Source organism: Struthio camelus, chromosome 1, assembly GCF_040807025.1.
Source record: "Struthio camelus isolate bStrCam1 chromosome 1, bStrCam1.hap1, whole genome shotgun sequence".
Lineage (NCBI taxonomy): Eukaryota > Metazoa > Chordata > Aves > Struthioniformes > Struthionidae > Struthio > Struthio camelus.
The window spans coordinates 189,462,589-189,481,876 of NC_090942.1; the positions used below are offsets into that span (position 1 = coordinate 189,462,589).

The 19,288-nt window shown below is 37.9% G+C and overlaps 1 protein-coding gene across 1 annotated transcript in view; it reads left to right on the forward strand.

Annotated features, from left to right (window-relative positions):
• DGKH (diacylglycerol kinase eta) overlaps positions 1-19,288 on the forward strand; it is a 181,958-nt gene that overhangs the window by 105,716 nt on the left and 56,954 nt on the right. The window contains exons 5-9 of the mRNA XM_068929728.1: positions 8,376-8,480; positions 8,779-8,911; positions 15,869-15,975; positions 17,098-17,223; positions 18,574-18,676. Of these exons, the coding sequence (XP_068785829.1) occupies positions 8,376-8,480; positions 8,779-8,911; positions 15,869-15,975; positions 17,098-17,223; positions 18,574-18,676 (574 nt within the window). The remainder of the gene's footprint in view (positions 1-8,375; positions 8,481-8,778; positions 8,912-15,868; positions 15,976-17,097; positions 17,224-18,573; positions 18,677-19,288) is intronic.

A 19,288-nucleotide genomic window follows, 5' to 3' on the forward strand; every position in this document is an offset into this window, starting at 1 on the left:
ATTTAAGAGAATTTTTTTTAAATTCTTCAATCCAAATTCCTGAAACTTTCCAACTCTCTTGTCTTGTTACAAAGCCTTTTCATATTTCAAAAGGAATAATGCTTTTCTTTTAGCAGTAGGTTGCTGTTAGACACATGAGGTTAAATTTGAGGTAGTGTTGATTTCTGACAAAGTGATCATTGCTGCTCTCTTTCTTGATCTATTTTACTTTTTTAGGCTGAGCATGTTGCAACTGGACTTCTTGATTTGCCTGGATTCTGTTTTGGCTCCACAAAATATTTAATAGAGTTGCTCAGTAACTTAGCTTGGAAGGGACTTCTGGAGTCACCTGGTCCGACACCCTGCTCAAGGCAGGCCAGCCTAGCTCAGGTTGTTCAAAGCTGTGTCCCATTGAGTTTTGAGCATCTCTAAGGATGGAGAAGCCACAGTCCTGCCAACCTCATCCAAGCCTGCACACCCATCTCTCAGCTCATATATGTAAATCTGTGCTTTACAGCCTATAATCAATAGGTCCTGTGGGCTGAGAAACCATTGAAAATTTTTAACACGTTGAAAAGTTTTAACTGCTTGTGAGTCAAAAAGTGTTGAAAGCCACTGCTATAGATGTTACCCTATTTAGGTAAACAGGGTTATGTGTATATTCTTCAGAAATAAACGGAATAACATCAAGAAACTGCAATTCCTTTTACTGGAAACAGTTCAAGAGAGCTTAAATATTGCCCCCTCCCCTCACCCCTACAAAAAAGGGGAGGGAGGGAAAGTACCAGAATATCAGAACAAAGTGAGAACGATGATTTTTTGATTCTTGTTGAATCAAGATGGAATGAATAAGGCAGGTACTTGCCAAAACTAAAAATGGGGAAAAGGAGTTAAACAAGACCAGAAGAAATTAACAAATTTAAAAGAAAAGCTGGAGGCTTCATAGAAAAAACTAAATCGTTAGAAAAAAGTTAAATCAACATCTAAGAGTGCATACTGTCAATAAAGCGATTGCATTAGAATATAAACACGGGCTTTTGCCACTGTTCTTTGTTACTTATCCTTAACTGGTGCAAGAAAGCAATGGTGTGACCTGTTAATTTTATTAGGACCTTGGCACCTGAGTCTAAAGTAAAAGCAATCTCAGCACTGTCCAGGAAAACGTGGTGTGCAGAACCTCCTGGATTGGCGGAAGCACACACAGCATCACTTGCAAAGTGAAACATTTCTTAAGCGTGCCTGTCCAGAAACAGAAGCAGACTCGTACCAAAACCCTAATGGGGAGCTGGGAGAGGAAATTTTTCATGTAACTGCTGGCCGAAAAGAACTGCCAGATCTTTGAGCAAAGAAATGATCTAGCATTTTTTTTTTCCTACTGGATTTTTGTAATATGCCCCAATATATTCAACCAGGAATACCTGGTTCTGTTATCTCCCTCACTAATGAAGGATCAGCTTCTCAAAGTTTATTGCACTTGCCTGCTGGATTCTGCCAAGGCCTTGTGGTAGAGCTGTCCCGTCTTTGGAGTCTCTACCAACCAAGTGTGTGTGTGTGTTTTTTTTGTGTTTTAAATTTGATGGAGAAAAGTGCGTGTATGACAGAGGGTATACGTGATGTATGTTGTGATCTTTTAAGAAGATGGGGTGAGAGGGAATGCTTTGAGAGCAGAGGGAGATTACTCCTTTTCATGAAAAGCTTCTGAGCCTGCTCTGGGGAGGGCAGATTCCAGAATGAGAGGATGTGTCCGGCATGTATCCGATGCTGCTGCAGCTCCTTTTCCTGGGCAGGAGACTGCAGAAAGGGGTGGGGGCAGACGGTCAGGCCCCAAAGGGACTGGAGGGGCCCCAGAAGGGACAGGGCAGTTTGCTGCAAGTCAGAAATTCAGAGTTAAGGAAAATTAAGCCTGGACCTGTTTGGAGAAGATGCCATGGGGAAGAGCGATAGTTGTGTATAAACCTTTTTATTTCTATTCTTTCTTACCTATGCTTTGAGTGCTCTCTATTTGCAGAGCTTTATTCCTTTTTTTATTAAATAAATGTCGTGTGATTTTGACTTTGAGAGCTTCCTATAGGAGAAGACTACACAGATCCACCAGAAAACTCTGGCTGACAAAATCCCACCATGCCTAGTCTAAATGGTGCTGAAAGTGTAAGGGGGATGGGTCTCACCCTGTATCTTGATGCTCTGAAATTGACAAGTTTTAGGATATTGCTTAGTTTCTTCTTTTAAACTGTTGTTTAGTTTCCTCCTTCCTTGGAGATCTGAGAATGCAAATACCTGTGCATGACAGTTGGATATGCACTGCAGTGCTAAAGCAAAGAGAATCATCATTCATCAGAAGCAGAGTACTATCCTTGAGCTTCATCCGTGCTTTTGTCGCTCTTAACTTTCTGTTCCTAGCTTCTGGGCTAGGGCATACTGGTGTGTGGGGGTTGCCGTGTGGGACTAACCCTTTCCTTCCCCTTCCTAAGAGTTCTTATAGTGGGGACCTAAACCACACGTTATTTCATTACTTGTGAGATTGGCAACAGCGAAATAGCAGAAAGGCAACAAGAAGAGAGAAGTAACCTTTTAGTGGAGCAAGGAAAACTAATTGGTCTGATTATAAATTCTGTATTGCACTCAGGCAAATATAATTGCCATTTATTACTTGCCTTGCTTTTAAATCATCACCTCTCTTTGTGTGGTGTTTTATATGTTTGCCTGGCTCTGCTCAACTTAAAAAATAATACTGACAATTCACCATAAAGCAGTGAATACATCTTTAGTAATTACAGCACTGTATAATTTGTTTAGTATCCTTAATCCAAAGAAACTAGGGTACTATAGAAAGCTTTCCAGCTCTTACCGTTCTGATTTTTGCAGACAGGTTCTGGTGGATATGGGTGCACCAGTGGCCCCAGCTGTCTGTCCCCACCCCTCTGATGGTGGTGTCCACCTCAGCAGAAGAAAATGCTAGTGTTTTCACGTCCTATTCCATAGTATCCGTATGTACCCACCTCCATGGAGACTGGGAAGTAAATCTTGTAGTAGAGGGGAGTTTCAGAGCATTAAATCTCTCCTGTGCATGCCCCAGACATCAAGTGTTGTTCCTATGAGGAAAGTGGGGTGCACTCTCTCTCTTGATACCACCCTCTCTTCAGTAGTTTTAGAAAGATATTTTAAAAATACCTGTTCAAAAAAGGAAAACCATTTCCTTGCCCATTTCTGATTGTAAGTGATGTTTATGCATTACTAAACCAATTCAGGATCTGCCATACACAGTGCTATTAGTGTGATGCTTGATAATAATTTAGATCAACATAAGGTGCTTTAATACAAATATCATGTTGCAGGAGGTTGGGTGATTTACAGATGCTACTGTATTGCTGCTAAGATGTAGGCCTTTATTTTCTTTGTTAGCAAATGTAGTATGTGGTTGTTTTGTTTTTTTTTTTTTTGAATTGGTATTGCAGCTTTGTTTTTGATGTCAGATTAGAATATCATTCGGCATGCCTGAATTTTCAACTTTTCCAAATAATTAATGCAGTTTTTTTTAGCGGTGAGTTTGTGGTATCGTGGTCATTCACAGGTGCACTGAAATCATAAGAATCTGATTTTGATATAGTTACAGTGAGAAGGGAGGGAGAAAAGTCATATTCCAGAAGATCTACAAAGGAGCTGCCATTTTACTGCATTGTTGACAGCATTAATTTTGCAATATTACACCATCATTTTCTCTTGGGGAAAGTATAAATATTCTGGACAATACTTAATATAATTATAGGTTGATGTAGTTATCAGCACTTCCCACAATCTACCAAAGACCAATCAGTTTACTCTGAATACCCTGGCATTAATTTATAGATGACTTATATTTTGTTGACTCAATAGTAAAATGAACAATGACCATTGAAAAAGAGATTATATATGTTACTTCATGGACATCCTAGAGAGGTGTTTGTATCTTTGTTCTCGTATTGCAATAATAAGAATAAATCTGAAGGCATTTCACTTTACCAGCCAGTAAGTATCTACCTCAGCTGCTTAAACTGGCACCGTATAGAGTGCATGGAAAAGAGAGGGACTCCCACAGAGAACCCAGGCAGTAACCACCAAGTTTTGGGAACTGTTCCTCTTAATATATTTTTATCATATCAACATTTTATTTTAACAAAATAAATCACTAGATTACTGGGCAAAGACTGAATTTTTGTTTTATTTTACAGTTCTTAAGTCTAAAGCCATTGCATTGAAGAATATGTAGTACTGCATTGAAGTTAGTCCCTTTGAAAGCAAAAGGTGCTTTCAAATTTCCATTGAATTTAATTGCAATTTTATTTACTTTGAAAGGGCCCTGGCAGGTGTTGTTTGAAAGAAAAGTTGCAGCAGTAGCGCAAAACTTGGCTAGGTAATTTTCACTGAAGTCCTTTCCTCCTTTTGCATATGCATAAGAGCATATGTACTTATATATTAAGTATAGGTATGTTTTTAGATGCTGAATTATCCCAATATCGACATGTGTAAAAAATCTTAATTTATGGCAAGATCTACATGGTGGCAGACTGAAGAATGTGCTCTTGTTCTCTCCTTTATTCCCTCCTCAAAGACCCTTATTTTTCTGAATAAAACAGGAACATTATCACAATAATGGGCCATTTTTCTTCCTACCCAGATTTTCTTTATTCCTTCTGATATCTTAGCACTTGCACTGTTTCCCTTCAGCTTTAAATACTGCACAGTCTTTGACTATGCTTACTGCATTAAAAGTGTTGTGTCTTCCCCCACCTCAATTTCATTACTTTCCAAGACACTGCAGTATCTGGCTTTGGTAACTCTCTCCTCCAAAATCAGCAGTGACTTCTTCCTGGCTATTTGACAAGGGTGAAAATTTTCAAAGTAACTTAATCTTCTAAATTAAATTTGTTTGATTTATTCATTTTTAAGGCCTTTCATCTGTGATCATCCTTCTCGATTTGTCTACTGCTTTGTCAGTGTGTGAACCGTTAGCACCTGAGTTGCTCTGAGTTTTAAAGAGAGGGAGGAGTTCTCTTCTTCGCATGTTACTTCAGCTTTTCCAGTGTTTCCTGTGATGCTACTCTTGTCACTGAATTAAACAATTTCTTCATGTCTATTGAGAGCTTAGTGTATCAAGTCATATATAAGTAATAATATTTGGGGCACTGAAGGTTAATTAAGGAAAAAAAGTAATATGGAATAAGACAATAGAAGATAAGATGCTGCCTATAGGATTTGGAATATGGCTGCACACAATGAGATGACATTACTAGTAAAATCCAGATTTACATGGCTAGAACTAGCTTTAAGGGCAATTAAAGCTATTTTGTTTTAAACCTGCATATGGGTTTAGCTATCTGTAATAAATGCACTGCAAACATACCACTTAAGTTAGTTTTTCATAACTTTCTTTGAGCATCCATAAGAAAGCATGCCTTTTGTGCAAATGCGAATGAAAAGGTGTATGAAATCATTCTGAGCGTGGGATAAGCACGCTCTGCTTATCTTACTCTCTTTACTGAGAGTAAAGCTCATAAAGCCGTGCTGAATCAGAATAATATAGTATCTTGTATTTGATCATAAGAAACAGGGCATGGACAGTGATCCTTCCTCTTGCATAACTTCTGAGCATTCAGTAATTAGTAAATTTTGAGGACTTACTAAGCTGAAGGTCAGATAAACTGTCTTTAATAGTATATGATGCATCGACTCTTGATGACTTTGTCTAATCCCTTTTTAGACGTTTATACTTGTGGTCTCCTGAACATCCTTTGGGAATAAATTTCAGATCTTAATGATATGTTTAAAAAAAAAAAAAAAAAAGCTCTATGTGCTAATCATTTCTTTGGCTCACTGAGTTCTTATGTGAAAGACCTAACAAATAGTGAGAATATACCTTCTAATAATTTTTTAGACGTAAAAAAGGAATGGGAGCTTAAATGCACTGTTTAGCTTCCCTTTTTTTGAAGAAAGAATCCAGTAATAGTCAATAGTTTTTGCATAGAATGTATTTTGTCTTTTTTGGTATACCATATTCCTTCCTGAAGTCTGTTGTTTAGAAATATGCAAATCAAGGAGAATATGTAGAGTAATCGTTGTCTTGTGTGCTGCGTATACAGGTTTGTATGAGTCTTCTGACTTTCCACTGTAATATTTAATAAAACTTAGGATATAGGAAGTTCTGGTACATTTATATGCAATGATATGTTCATTAGCAACGTTTGGTGACAGGATTTGGTTGTTAACACCTGGGTGGGTAGTACTTTTTGAGATGTCCTTTGGTGTCCCACCTGGGTTATAGCTACTGATCCAGGTGGTCTGGTCCTCTGCCGTGTCTGCCAGCCCTGGGCTGATGCTTTGGGTACCAAAGGACATCTCAGTTGACACTAGAGAGCTGCATTTCAGCAACTGAGCTAAGATCTTGATTTAGAGGATTGGGGAGAGCAAAGAGGGGCATGCGGGGGATCTCTGTGTATTAAAGACATGAGTAATATAAATAAATATAACTTGGAAAGACCAAGATTTTCAGATCTTCAGCAACAAACGCAGCTGTTGTTACTTAAGGGCGTTTCACAGCATCTGACTACTGGTTAGAATCGGTAATGAACGTGTGGGAAGGACTGACCTGAATTGCAGAGGTTTTGGTGGACTTCTCCTAACTTAATCCGTATTATGATGTCATGCTGTATAATAGGAAATAGTTTGGTGGGTTTATTTGCACAAATAAGATTTCAGAGTCAACTGTAACCTGGAAATTCCTGGAGAATGCTGATTATTGTTGGAGCCAGGGTTATATTATGATTTAATGGCTTTTCTGGGCTTCATTTGATGACCTGGCGTAGAAAAGCATTTTGAAGTAATAAAGCGTCTGTTTGGCTCCAAACTAATGAGAGAAGCATTGCTCTTTGCATTAAATGTTCTTTAGAAAGAGTCATGGATAGCTGCTAATAAACCTTATTAAAAAGCTTAGGCAAGATTGAAGGAAATAGAAAACAGAGAAAAATGATTCCATTCCCTGCCAAGGGCATACATCTTAAAAAAAAAAAAAAAAAAAAAAAAAAAAAGCCTGGAGGGCTTTTGCCTCACCTCCATGTGACTTGCAGCCTGCTGCACTTCAGTTGCAGTTACTTGCAGTTACATTGCCTCTGAGATATGTTAAAGCGCAGCTCAGTCAGTTTAATGAAGAAGTGGATAGGGCAAATCAAGACTAGAGACTATTTCCAGCAGAGATTGGGTAAGTAAATGCAGATGTAGATAAGTGATTACTAATATTGTACAACTATTACAATATTTAGCCTGTAGCGTTTAAAACAATACTCAGAGCAGATGTTTTTTGGTGGTCTAATCTTTGTTTTATTTAAGTAATTTGCAAGTGTGGGTAGTACATAATATGCTATGGATTTATGCATAAGACTTATAGAGGATTTAGTTTTATTTTTTCAGACTTCATACAACAAAACAAATACCTTTTCCTTTGATGTTATATACTTATTTTATTTTAAATTCCTTGCTATGAAAGTAACTGCTTCATCTATTTTAGTGCAGCACTCAAAATAATTTCAGTGGGAGTTAGCTGATAGTTTCTGGAGCCTTACTGTTATTTTAATTATTTCTCTACTGGTGAGGGAAAGGGGAAAACAGCTTATACTCTGACCCTTCGAGATACTGCATTTTCAGATTTCTAGAGTCTAAATCCAGACCGCTTAAAGCTCCCCCAGCATCAACTTGTTCCAAGTATTCCTTCAACCATTCTAGAAGGACTGTAGGATATGATTTCAGCTATTTGCTTTTGTTCTCTGTGTCTTTTTATAAAAGCTTTTGTATTTGTTCCTATATTAAGTTTTATATAGAATGTTTTGTTTTAAATTTATATATGTAAAATTATGTAATTTTAATATCAATGTGCAAGATAGAGAAATGTGATGAAAGCTGGGTTTTTTTGTTTTTTTTTTTACTTTACTTCCAGGCTTTTGTTTATTGTTTTTTTGTTTCCAGCAATTTGAATGGACCCTGCAACTGCTGTAATGCTATTAGGAAATAGGAATGAAATCTTCCTCAATTAATAATTTCTAGAACGGTTACTTTAGCAATTTCAGAGCTTTCTATTTGAGTGTTCAAATCTCAGTGCATAAACAAAGAGCTGAAAAAGAGTCATGATGGATATACATTGTAAAAACCTGTATCAAAGCCTGATACAAATCTTAGGAACTGAAGGAGGAAAAGCAAACTGGTTTTGGTAGTCTATTATAAAGAAAATAATATTTTTAAAGCATGTAATATCCTGTGATCTAGGAGTGTGTCTTTCATTTACATCATCCCAGGGAGAAAATTATATCAGATATTCTATTCTATTAACGATTTCCACTGTCTGGAATCATCACAATGCAAATCTTTTTCAGATAATCACTCCATTTAGGAGGCTAATATTGTGTGCTGAAAACAGAAAAGAAATGGAGGACTGGATAAGCTCTCTAAAGTCTGTACAGTCTAGAGAACACTATGAGGTAAGTTGATATCCCTGTTAGTGCAACCTGCTCAAAAGATCAAGCTACAGGACACAGAACTGGAGTAGTCTAGCCCTTCTTAGCGTGAAATGTGTATTCCAAGTCAAAATGTAGCTTCATGTTAATTTATTATGATGATTTTGTTTGGAAGTTTGGAGGGAGAGCAAGCTGAAACTCCCTTTGAACTTGCTTTTCCTGAGCATTGCACTGTTCCCAGTAATATGGAAACCCTTGGTAATTTCAGTCACTGTAGCTGTGTTCTGTACTTGCAAATTTGTCTTAACTTCTCCTTTACTAGACCGCACAGTTTAATGTGGAACATTTCTCAGGGATGCATAACTGGTACGCCTGCTCCCATGCCCGACCTACCTTCTGTAACGTGTGTAGGGAGAGCCTCTCTGGAGTCACCTCTCATGGCCTGTCTTGTGAAGGTAAAATTAATGTTTCCCCCTCCCCCCCCCCCCCCGTTTATAATGCTGTGTAAGTGGACAAATTACAGAAAGTTTTTGGGACAAGTAATGATTCTGCAGATAACGAGTAAGAAAAAAACCTTGAAGGAGAAATCTGTTTGGTAGAGTGACTGCTAACGATGTGGCTCACGCTCTTCATGCTCCAGATGCCTTTTCCTCACTCATTTCAGTAAAATGGTCCCTCCTGCTGCAGCTTGCACTTTGGAAAGTGCTTGCCTGGGTGGAAGGTTTTCAAGAAAAGATAGAATTTCTTTGATTTGCACTTAAAAAATGCAGATGTGGAACAAAATAGTCTTACTGATTTGCAGAATCAGCATGCCCCAGAAAAAAATGGTTGTTTCTGCTCCAAATGTATAAAAATTATTAACACGATAGTGCTGTGGCCTTTCCCCCTCCAATTATTGTTAGCTCTGCCGCTCTCTTGCTGATCCTGCAGTACAGGCTGTGAGGGCAGATGTATAGCTTTTAAAATGCATTTAGGGGATAGAGAGGTAGATGCCTTTGCATTTTAACAGTTAAACAGATGTTAACAACAGAAACAAAAAGGAGATGTGGCTAAAGCTTCAGCATTAAGATTTGTCTAGAGAGAAGATCTTTTGCAACCAAATATCCATAATAATCCTGAAACACTCAATTTTAATTTACTTATTTTCTGCTGTAAGTTCTGCGAAAAAGCAGCAACAAGTCTGCTTGTGTTAGAATCCAGCAGAAAATTAAGCATTGTTGTGGTCTTATGCTATATGTGACATTCAGAGGCAAGATTAGGTGATGCTTTCACACTTATGTATTAATAATTATTATGTATTTAATTACAAAATAGTTAACTGTCCAGAAAAAGTTAACTATTACTTAGACTGTTCAAAACTTGATTTTTGGATGGATGTTACCTGAATGCAAATGCCTTTATGTTACTGATGTTGTTACAATACTTCAGGTATGTGCCTAGTACGGTATACTAGCGAAACTGTACGAAAGGAAGCATTAACCTGCTGCCCTGAATTGACTCTTAATGGTAGATTGGATTTTCTTCCTCTGTTTTGCAGTCTCATAAACATAGAGGACCTCGATTGGTTTATATGTGGATATTCTGATATTCTTTTATCTATTAATAATTTACCTCCTCTTACTTTTTAGCTACTAGTTTTATATATTTTCCTTTAGTTTTTTGAAGTATTTACATGAATATGTGTAAGGAGAGCCTTAACTACTCGTCTAATCTGAATCAGTTGAAGGTTGACTCTTTCATTGAAATACTCATACTTTGTCCATTGATTCTGTACGCCTGTAAAAAACCTTGTGAACCCTCCTTAATTTCTTCATATAACAAGTGTATTTTCGTTTTATGCTATTTATTTCTCTGAATTTCTTGTGTGATTGAATTCATATCTAGTGGCTTTTCTCATGTGCACTTCTAATATATTTTCACCATCTATTCCTTGGCTTATACTATGTTAGCAGTATAGACATTCTGAAGAGATGATATAGTAGGTATGGAGTCTTAATATTCCCCAGACATCTTCTGTTCCACTTTTTCTCATTGCATCTTTAAAAAAACTGTTTAAATATTCATGCCTGACATCTGAAACCTCGAGTACTGCTTTACGCTGGGAATCCATTTCTGTCCATATTAAATTCAATTATTTGTGTGGCTGTTGAACTCAGGCTTCTCTATTATCTCATGTACTGGTGAGATGATGCTTCTCAGTAGATACTGGAACTCTTCCTCCTTTCAAGGGATCAGATTACTGGCATGAAAGTAAAGAGTAAGACTACTTTCTGTTGAGAGTAGCTTAGGCTCTTTGTACTCTTTGTTGTCTGATTCTTGACTATTATCTGTAGGTAAAAATAGAAATAAATCCCATTGCTGATATTTTACAGCTCATAATCCCTTAGAAGATCAGTCCTTTAATCTTTCATTCTCTTCGACATGCTGGTATCCAGCAGCTCTACGCAACTGTTTTTTAGCCTGATTGCACAAGCCACATTTGCTTTAGAAATGAGGTGGGTTGTGGGTCTACCTCCTTTTTTCAGGGCCCTTCTCTCCCAGTAACTTTCAGCAAACTTTGAGCAAATTAAATGCAGGCCACCCTGAAAATACTCCTTGATTTTTGTGCCAGTGTAGAAAAGGAAGGTATGTTAGTGTCTTCACTAGGGGAAAGAATATAATGTGAACTTGCATCTTATTAGAAGTCAAAGAATCAATGTAAGATCAAACAAGAGAAGTAAATTCATATCAAATCAAACTTCATTCTTTGTGCTGTGCAAAGAAATATTTGACTTTTTAAAAATCTAATTGTGCGCTCCTTTGAGATGCAGTGCTGTTCCTCGCACTAGTTCTTCCTTTTGTGTCTTCTTAGAAGTGTTGTCCAACTAAGTGTGTTGTGCTGATAAATAAACATTTTCTTCTAGCTAGTTCTAAAGGGGTGATCTCCCCTGCATTCATCTGTGGTCTTTACTAGGGCAGAGAAATTATATTTTCTGCCTACCTTTGGCAATCATTCCAAATCATTTGATTCAAATCAGGCTTTTGTTCCTTATTCTCCTCAAATGTCTCTCTTATTCAGAGTTTAGCTTGCCATATGCTCAAGAGTATGAGGTTATCAGGTTATCACAGGGATACATGGGATGTTTAGACCAAAAAAAACCTTAAAAGTCTATAAATCATTATCTAACTATTTAAAACCTCATTAGCCTCAGTTACTCTGCATTAATAAAGCATTTCTGTCCAAGTCATTGCCAGTGGAATGCTGCCTTTATGTTTATTCACAAAGCATTTCTCTATGTAGTATTTCCATCATCATGACTGAATCTGGATGGTTGAATATCAAATATACCTCATAAGCTGAATAATGCGATGCAGATGAGATGCTTCCTACTGTGATGAATTGCACACACAAAACAATGTTGAAAGAACACTTTAAGATCAAGAAGTCAAGCAACAAGAAAATACCAGGAATAAATTGCTCCTACAAATGGATCTTGGCCCATATTGCACCTGATCTTTTTCCATTACGATGGCTTTTTTCCCCCAGAGAACCTTCATCCTCTTACTCACTGCACAGAACATTGCATGAGCGATGGTTGGGTAGCCGCTGTCTCCAGGACTTTTGCTACATTTTCTACAAAAGCTGGAAAGTGAATTGTGACTGAAGTAGTTGTGAGGAGAGAGGATGGGTCACAGTTAAGGGATTAAAGGCTATAAGGCGCTAACAGAAAACTATGTGCTGAGACTTTGTATCACATTGTACCCCTATGTAATCCTGTGGGGAAATCACTTAAACTGGATTTTTCATCCAATTATAAGTTGTGTATTTTTTATTTTCTGGGCACTTGGCTTGATAATCTGGTGTCTGCATCACAAAGATGCTGAGTATTCAGTAAATGGAAAAAAAAATTAAGGCTATGTTTTGAAGACACTGATACTTTGAAGACCCATCATACTGAAAAGTCAGGCCTCCATTGTATTTTTGAGCCCCCCCCAAATTGGTATACAACTTTGGTTTTAATCCCTCTATGCTTCTACCCCTTCTGGAAATGGGTTTAAAAGCAAACCCTTATCTGGGCAGTACACTGTGAAAACTGACCTGCGTTTTTAAGCAGACAAAAAGTTATAGTGGTGAGCACAGTATAAAAAGCCCATAAGAAAGTGAATAACTGTGTCTTATAAGCAGTATTTGATTAGCTTATGGTAAATAAGGCAAATACCTGTTGAAAATCAGTATAAATCAGAGTACTGCCTAGCTGCATACTTATTAAGAACCATCCATCCCATGCAGTGAGTCAGGGTCCTATTAAAAAAAGTGTATGATCTTATAACTGAGGACTTCACATTGGTATAAGGAAGCTTTATTAGGGTTGCACGAGTAACCTAACTTTGTAGTACTTGACTTGTAAGTGTCCTTTTAACATACTGTTTGTGCTGTTATATTAACTTACAAAGTTATTTATTTTCAAGAAAATGGGAAAAGCTAATAGGAAAATAAAGGATAAAAACTGGTTTTTACCCTTTCTAACATCATTAGCACAGGTTTGAAATTGGAGTGAAGTTAGATTGCTGTTTTCGTGTCAGCCTGTCATCCTGTTTTCACTGTGGCTTGTGAATCCTGCATGTGAGAATATTTTTGGAAACAAAACAGCAGGTTTCATGGAGTACCCCAAAGTAAATCCTTCCATCTCAACACCTTAAACTGTATGGGCTCAGGGATCTTCAGATCGCAGAACTTTGGCTTAGGCCTTTGAGGTTGGAAAAGAACAGTCTGAGGCAGCAGGTATTCTTTGAAGAATACAGAAAACTCGTCAGAAAATAGGTGGTAGAGTGGTAAGTTTGGCAGGACACTCAATATTTTTTCCCAGTGCAGTTGAATTAATTGATGAGTGAATAGAATGAACGGCCTTTGAGGCAAAAGTGTTTTATAACAACGATGTATGTTTTCAGTGGAAAAGGTCCTATGATAATGCTCAGTAATGCTGACTTTATTTCATTGTAGACAATAATAGCTATAGATTTAGTGACTGTGTCTGACAACAGATGTTGGTGCAACTGTGACAACTGTTTGCTAATTAAGTGGTTTGCTTGGTTGGCTTTTAGAGAGAGTTGTTTTGTATTGCAGTTAGAACTATTTACACAGGAAATTAAACTTAAAAATTGCTCCATGAATAACCTAATTTTGGTTTGGCTATTTTTTTTCTTTTTGTCATCTCTTAACTTTTATTGCAAAGTAGTGGCAATTGATAGTTAGCAATATGTCTGCACGTTTCCACAAGATTTCAGATGTCAGATTCATGAACGGAGTGTAATATCATTTGGGATAAAAGAAGTTAGAGGGTAACAGAAACTAAGGTTGAGAGTTGGTTAAAATTTCCTATTTTTATACCCCTCTCTTCCATGCTGCTATGTATTTTGTGACTTTTTGAAAGACCTCATTTTAAAAGCTTTAAAGTCCATCGGTGTTTTACTGTCCTTGTTTCTGACGATGTTCAGTGCTTGAAATAACATGAATTATTGTTTGATAATAGCTGGGTTTCAGGGGGCACCTACAGAAAGTCTGAACAGAGATTCGGTAGGTTATACAGCGCCCATAAAGTAAATCTTAGCTGTCGCTTGTCAGCGTGCTGTCAATGATGTGCATTGCTGAAACTCTACCGATCCTTGGTTTGAACTTGTGAGTTGTAGCCTTGCCTTATTGGGACAGCAGAGATTGAATCCAAAGCCTTGAGTTCTAGTTCATTGGTAGCCCAAATAGGATTTGAAAATTCCCTTACTTTCCTATACCTGTATATTATCCAATCTCTTAGTCATTTGAGATTTTCTACCATCCCTCAGTGCTGATTTGTGATAGCTTGATCTACGCGACAAAGATGAATGCCTCGTTTCTGAGTATGAAGCTGAATTGTATGGTGTCTCTTCTCCAAAACCCTCAAATGGCAAAACTCTTCAAGGCCCAGCACTTTTGAAAATGCGGCCTTTACTTCTGTGCTGCAGTGGGAGTTGAGTTCTTTTAGAACCAGTTTATGTTGGCAAACGCCCAGAAATATGATGCTGAGCTATTTTGAAAATGTGAGCCTATCCTGTTAGCTGCGGAATATGGGATATTTGCACACTTGGAGTCTATGAATGCTGCTATTTGAAATGACCACGGGAGTTTCTGTAAAGCAACAAACCCCTTTTCTCTGCTTCCCTGTCTTTGAGGTAAATACATGCTTTCACACATTTCCCAGAGCAGCGGCAACTGGTTGCTGTCCAACTCGGATGTTGCTTGCTTAGTCTCCCTTCACTTTTTAAAATTGATCTGACAATGGGTCAGTGGAATTAAAATGAGAAATTTATGATTCGCAAGACCTTTTGTTCCATGGCTTAATGTCTTTAATGGTGGACAAGTGATGGGCGAAAGCTTTTGATCGCTTCCTGTCAAATATTTGTTCGAAAAAAGACTACTACTTTTGGTCTGCTGGCTAGTCCTCGTAAACCTTTAATGCTCTTTGCCAAAATAATTTATATAATGCACTTTAAATAGAATGATCTCATATACTTCCGGTAATATAAATACTCACAGTTGCATGCATCAGTCTTTTTGGTATAGTACGATATCATTAAGTAGTCATACTAATTAAGTTGAACAAAATACAGTTATTAGATTGTCAAAATGTCTGCCTGTGCTAGATGCTTATACTACCTATTACAATTAGCGTATTTCTGTGTAAGTAGTCCAGTAAGAAGTCAGGCGCCTCCTGATTTCATGTAACCTTTTGGAAAATATCGTAACCACCAGTTTCCTGAATGAACATATCACCACCTAATCCTTCATTTTCGCGGCTTGTAGGGAAACAGGCACAGCAGTGTGCCCAAAAGGGATTCTCCAGCCCACAAACGAAGCAGAGCTCCTGAAGCACAGTTCTTCTCAGAAACACCCTCCCACGACCTCTTGTAAAAGTAAACTAGGGATCTCAGTTGTGTCACAGGAGGAAGAGAAAGGGCAAAAGCATAGTTAAAAGGTATATTAATACCTTGCATTGCACCTGAAAAATGGGGACGAATGTGCAAAAACAGGGTTTTTCTCAGCTGCTGAATTTTCTAATCATTCTTCTGTCAGAGCCCCTTAGGCTGGTACTCTTAAGTCAGCTCTAAGGTGACAGAGTTACTCCAGTCTTGAATGTTTGCGGCTGTTGAACTCTTCCAAAGGATAGATGAAAAACTATTAGGTCCACATATAGTTTCTGTTATCCTTAAACCCAGTTTAGGGAGTTAAAGCTGGAATGATTATAAAGTTAAATTTTTATTTTCATTAGTTTGTGTCGTATCTGCAACAGAAAGTGAACATATAATTGGCTGTTTCATGGAATATCTGTTTTTTTTTTTTTTTAAGATCCATGTCATAGGAATATAACAAATAACAGTGTACATTTGTGTATGCCTTACAGTGTGTAAATTTAAAGCACATAAAAGATGTGCTGTCAGAGCAACAAATAACTGCAAGTGGACTACATTAGCCTCAATTGGAAAAGATATCATTGAAGATGAAGATGGTGTAAGTATTATTTATATTTACAGTACTTTCCAACAGCTGTTTCTTCCTTATGGGAAAAAAAAAGGCTAAGCATAGAAATGTTGTCATTTGACCCATTAAAATTAGTGGTAGGTGGCTATATTCCTGAAAACTTTTCAAAGCTTAACACGATGTTTAGAGTAAAAGTTATATTCCTCTCTTACAAGACAAGTTTAGTATCTGTTGGCATGAGGATGTAGCTGTGTTACAGGATTCTAAAGACCACATGCAGAGAAACTCAGAGGCTGAAGAGCTGTTCAGAGAAGTTCCTACTCCTGAGCAAAGATGGTATTTTATACTGTTGTTAAGCTATTTTGGCAATCTATTTTGTGTCCTTCCTACTGATGGTTACTCCCCAGGAGGCCTGTTTGGAATTCACTGACATATGGAAGGTCTTTTACTGATGAAAGCAAGAATTTTAAAATTAGAAGAAGAAACAACAAAAGCTTTTCAGAGGTTTATTCTGATAGATGGGTTATTTTTACCAACACGACCATGCACAAAACATTTCCTTACAAGGTTAGTCCTAAATTGCACAAGTATCAATGTAATTTCATCTCTACATAGAGCTACACATCTTATTACTGGCACAGAAAGCGTGTTGAGTGAAGCTTTGTGCTGAGTTTAGAGGCTGCTTTATAAAGCTATAACCTTACATACATGGTGCCTGAGAGGGGTGACTAAAGCGCCTGAGGCGTTTTGCTGTCTTGTCTGTTCTTCTAAATTATAATGTTTTTAATTGGCTTGTGCCATGTATGCAACGTTAAGTGAGCGGGTGCTTATTATTTTATGGAGATTCTACATTTAAGTGATCTGTTCTTTTGTGGTTAGTTACTACCATTGTATCATGAACGGTTGAATAAGATTTATATTACTTCTCCAGCGGTAATATTTCTGCCTAGCATATGAAGCAGCACCACAGTCCACATTCATAGCAGTTGCCTTGTGAGCATCGATGTCAGGTATCCTAGTCTGCCATATAGGGGCAAGAGGTTTTGATAAAGGGGTAGAGCTGTGGGAAGTATTTGAAATCTGTCTTCAACTGAGAGACAAGAGCCTTCAATTTCTATTTCAGTGCTTAACTTTATAACTCCTTTTTCACAGATAGCTATGCCTCATCAGTGGTTAGAGGGTAATTTACCTGTCAGTGCCAAATGCGCGGTCTGCGACAAGACCTGCGGCAGTGTTTTACGCCTGCAAGATTGGAAGTGCCTTTGGTGTAAAGCTATGGTAGGTGCAGTGGACCACATCCGAGCCTCTAGGAATTTGCGTACCTTACGTTTTGCCATTATTTTTACTTTGTCATTTCATAACTGTGCTTTAGAATTGAAGTAGCAGCACTCAGCTTATACAAACTCATGTTTCTCCATCATTCATAATTTCTTATGACTGTCCCACTTGTTTCAGTTAATTCAGTGAGCTTCAGTATACCCATAGATGCAGCGTTTATATAACAGACCTTGACATCCCGTGCGTTTTCTCTGCCTGTCTCTTAACTCCGTGAGAGACCGATTGAGGCTCTAGTTCAAAACTTGTTGGATACATTAGTGTCTTTTGTGTATTGACTTTAGTAGGCTTTCTGTCAGGTCTGTAGTACTTACTTGGTCTTTTGTGAGGAAAGGATTTTAAGGAATTAGAGTTTAAACATAAACGAAGGTTCAGAAGCCTGTTCTGCAGGCCTGATTATGGATTATTTACTTTTTTTTTTTTTTTTTTTAAACCACGGGTGATTTGCATTCATCTTTGAAAATATTGTTGCTGGGCTCTTGAAGTGCTCTTCTTCACTATACTCTATACTGCTGATTGAAATTCTCTAATAGTCTATTGGTGTTTCCTTTAAAATACAATTTTCTCCTCGTAGATCACTTGGTTGCTTTCTTATGGTAGGCTTTACAAGCGGGATATCAGCAGATTTTTAAAGTATGTCCAGGCATTTTTTGTAGGTTTTACTAGTTGAAAGTTAACTCTATACACTTCACTGAGACATTAGGCATGTCGGTGTCTGAGGCTCTGTGTCCAGGCACTGGAAAGTGATTGGCACCTTCGGATGTGATTCAAAATTTAGGTGAGCTGCAGCAGTTGCTGTGTAAGCCTATTTTTCTAGTAACGATGGAAGAGGCCTATACAACACGTGGTTTACGGGGCACAGGCCCTACCTTTGGCTGGTTTATTTGGCTTGGTAAGTGTGCTAGCTTTAGTGCACATATGTCCTCCAGAACATCCAGGTGGATGGGGCGTGTATAGAGCTATTGCGCAGCGTGTGCCTGCTCTCCCCAGCCTAGCTGCTGGGAATTTGGTCCTCCCTTGCAACTGGATGGAGCTAAGTGATTTACTTGGTCATAAAGATTGTTCGTACCTGTTGTAGGGGTATCCACAGATGAAGTACTCCAAACTTATGCTTTGTGAAATGAAAGGCCTTTCTGGTTGAACACTCATATTTTTGTACAGTTCCACTCCTCTTCGCTCTACACCTAAATGTTATTTATTAATCCATTTTGCTGCCAAGATACTGTATCAGTTATGCATTTGCCCAAAGATTACATTGTAGAGCAGGGAAATAACTTGTTTTTTCTTTTGTAGGTTCACACTGCCTGTAAAGATCTCTATCCTCGTAAATGTCCACTTGGCCAATGTAAGGTATCGATCATACCTCCAACAGCATTAAACAGTATAGACTCTGATGGTACGTAGTGCTGTGGTGTGTTCAGTGGTAGCCCTGCAGTTATTGTGGTTAGTGAGCTTAGTATATCTGAACAAGGCTAAAATCCTTCTGCTGAGCAGGTGGATTTAGTCTTTAAGTTTAGAAAATAGTAGAATTCTCCATGTATCTTTTTAGAGGAATATTTAACTAATGTGGTTTTAAAAACATTTTTTAAAGTTCTCCCACTTGGAATTACTGTCCATTTACATTTATGACTCTAGGAAACTTTTCAGCTGAATGACCAGAGTCCTCAAGGTAGAATGGCCTGGTACCTCCCTGACATGGGTCACTCGTAGAATAAGTTCTCAAAATCTGGATAACTTTGCTATATGCAGAGGTTAGCTATCTGAATGACTCAGATCCAATAGCTGCGTTAACAGACTGAAAAGACGAATAACTGCTACACTCTCTCTAAATTTGAATATAAATAGTGTAAGAGTCCTGCAACACACAGACAGAAAACCCAGCAGATGTTCAAAACTCAGAGGTGCTCTCATTGGTGACTCAGAATAGAGAGAGTTGTAGGAGCAGTGGGAGTCTGTATATGAGGTCAAGGAGTTAATAAGGAGTATCATGAAATCTGACTGCTTTAAT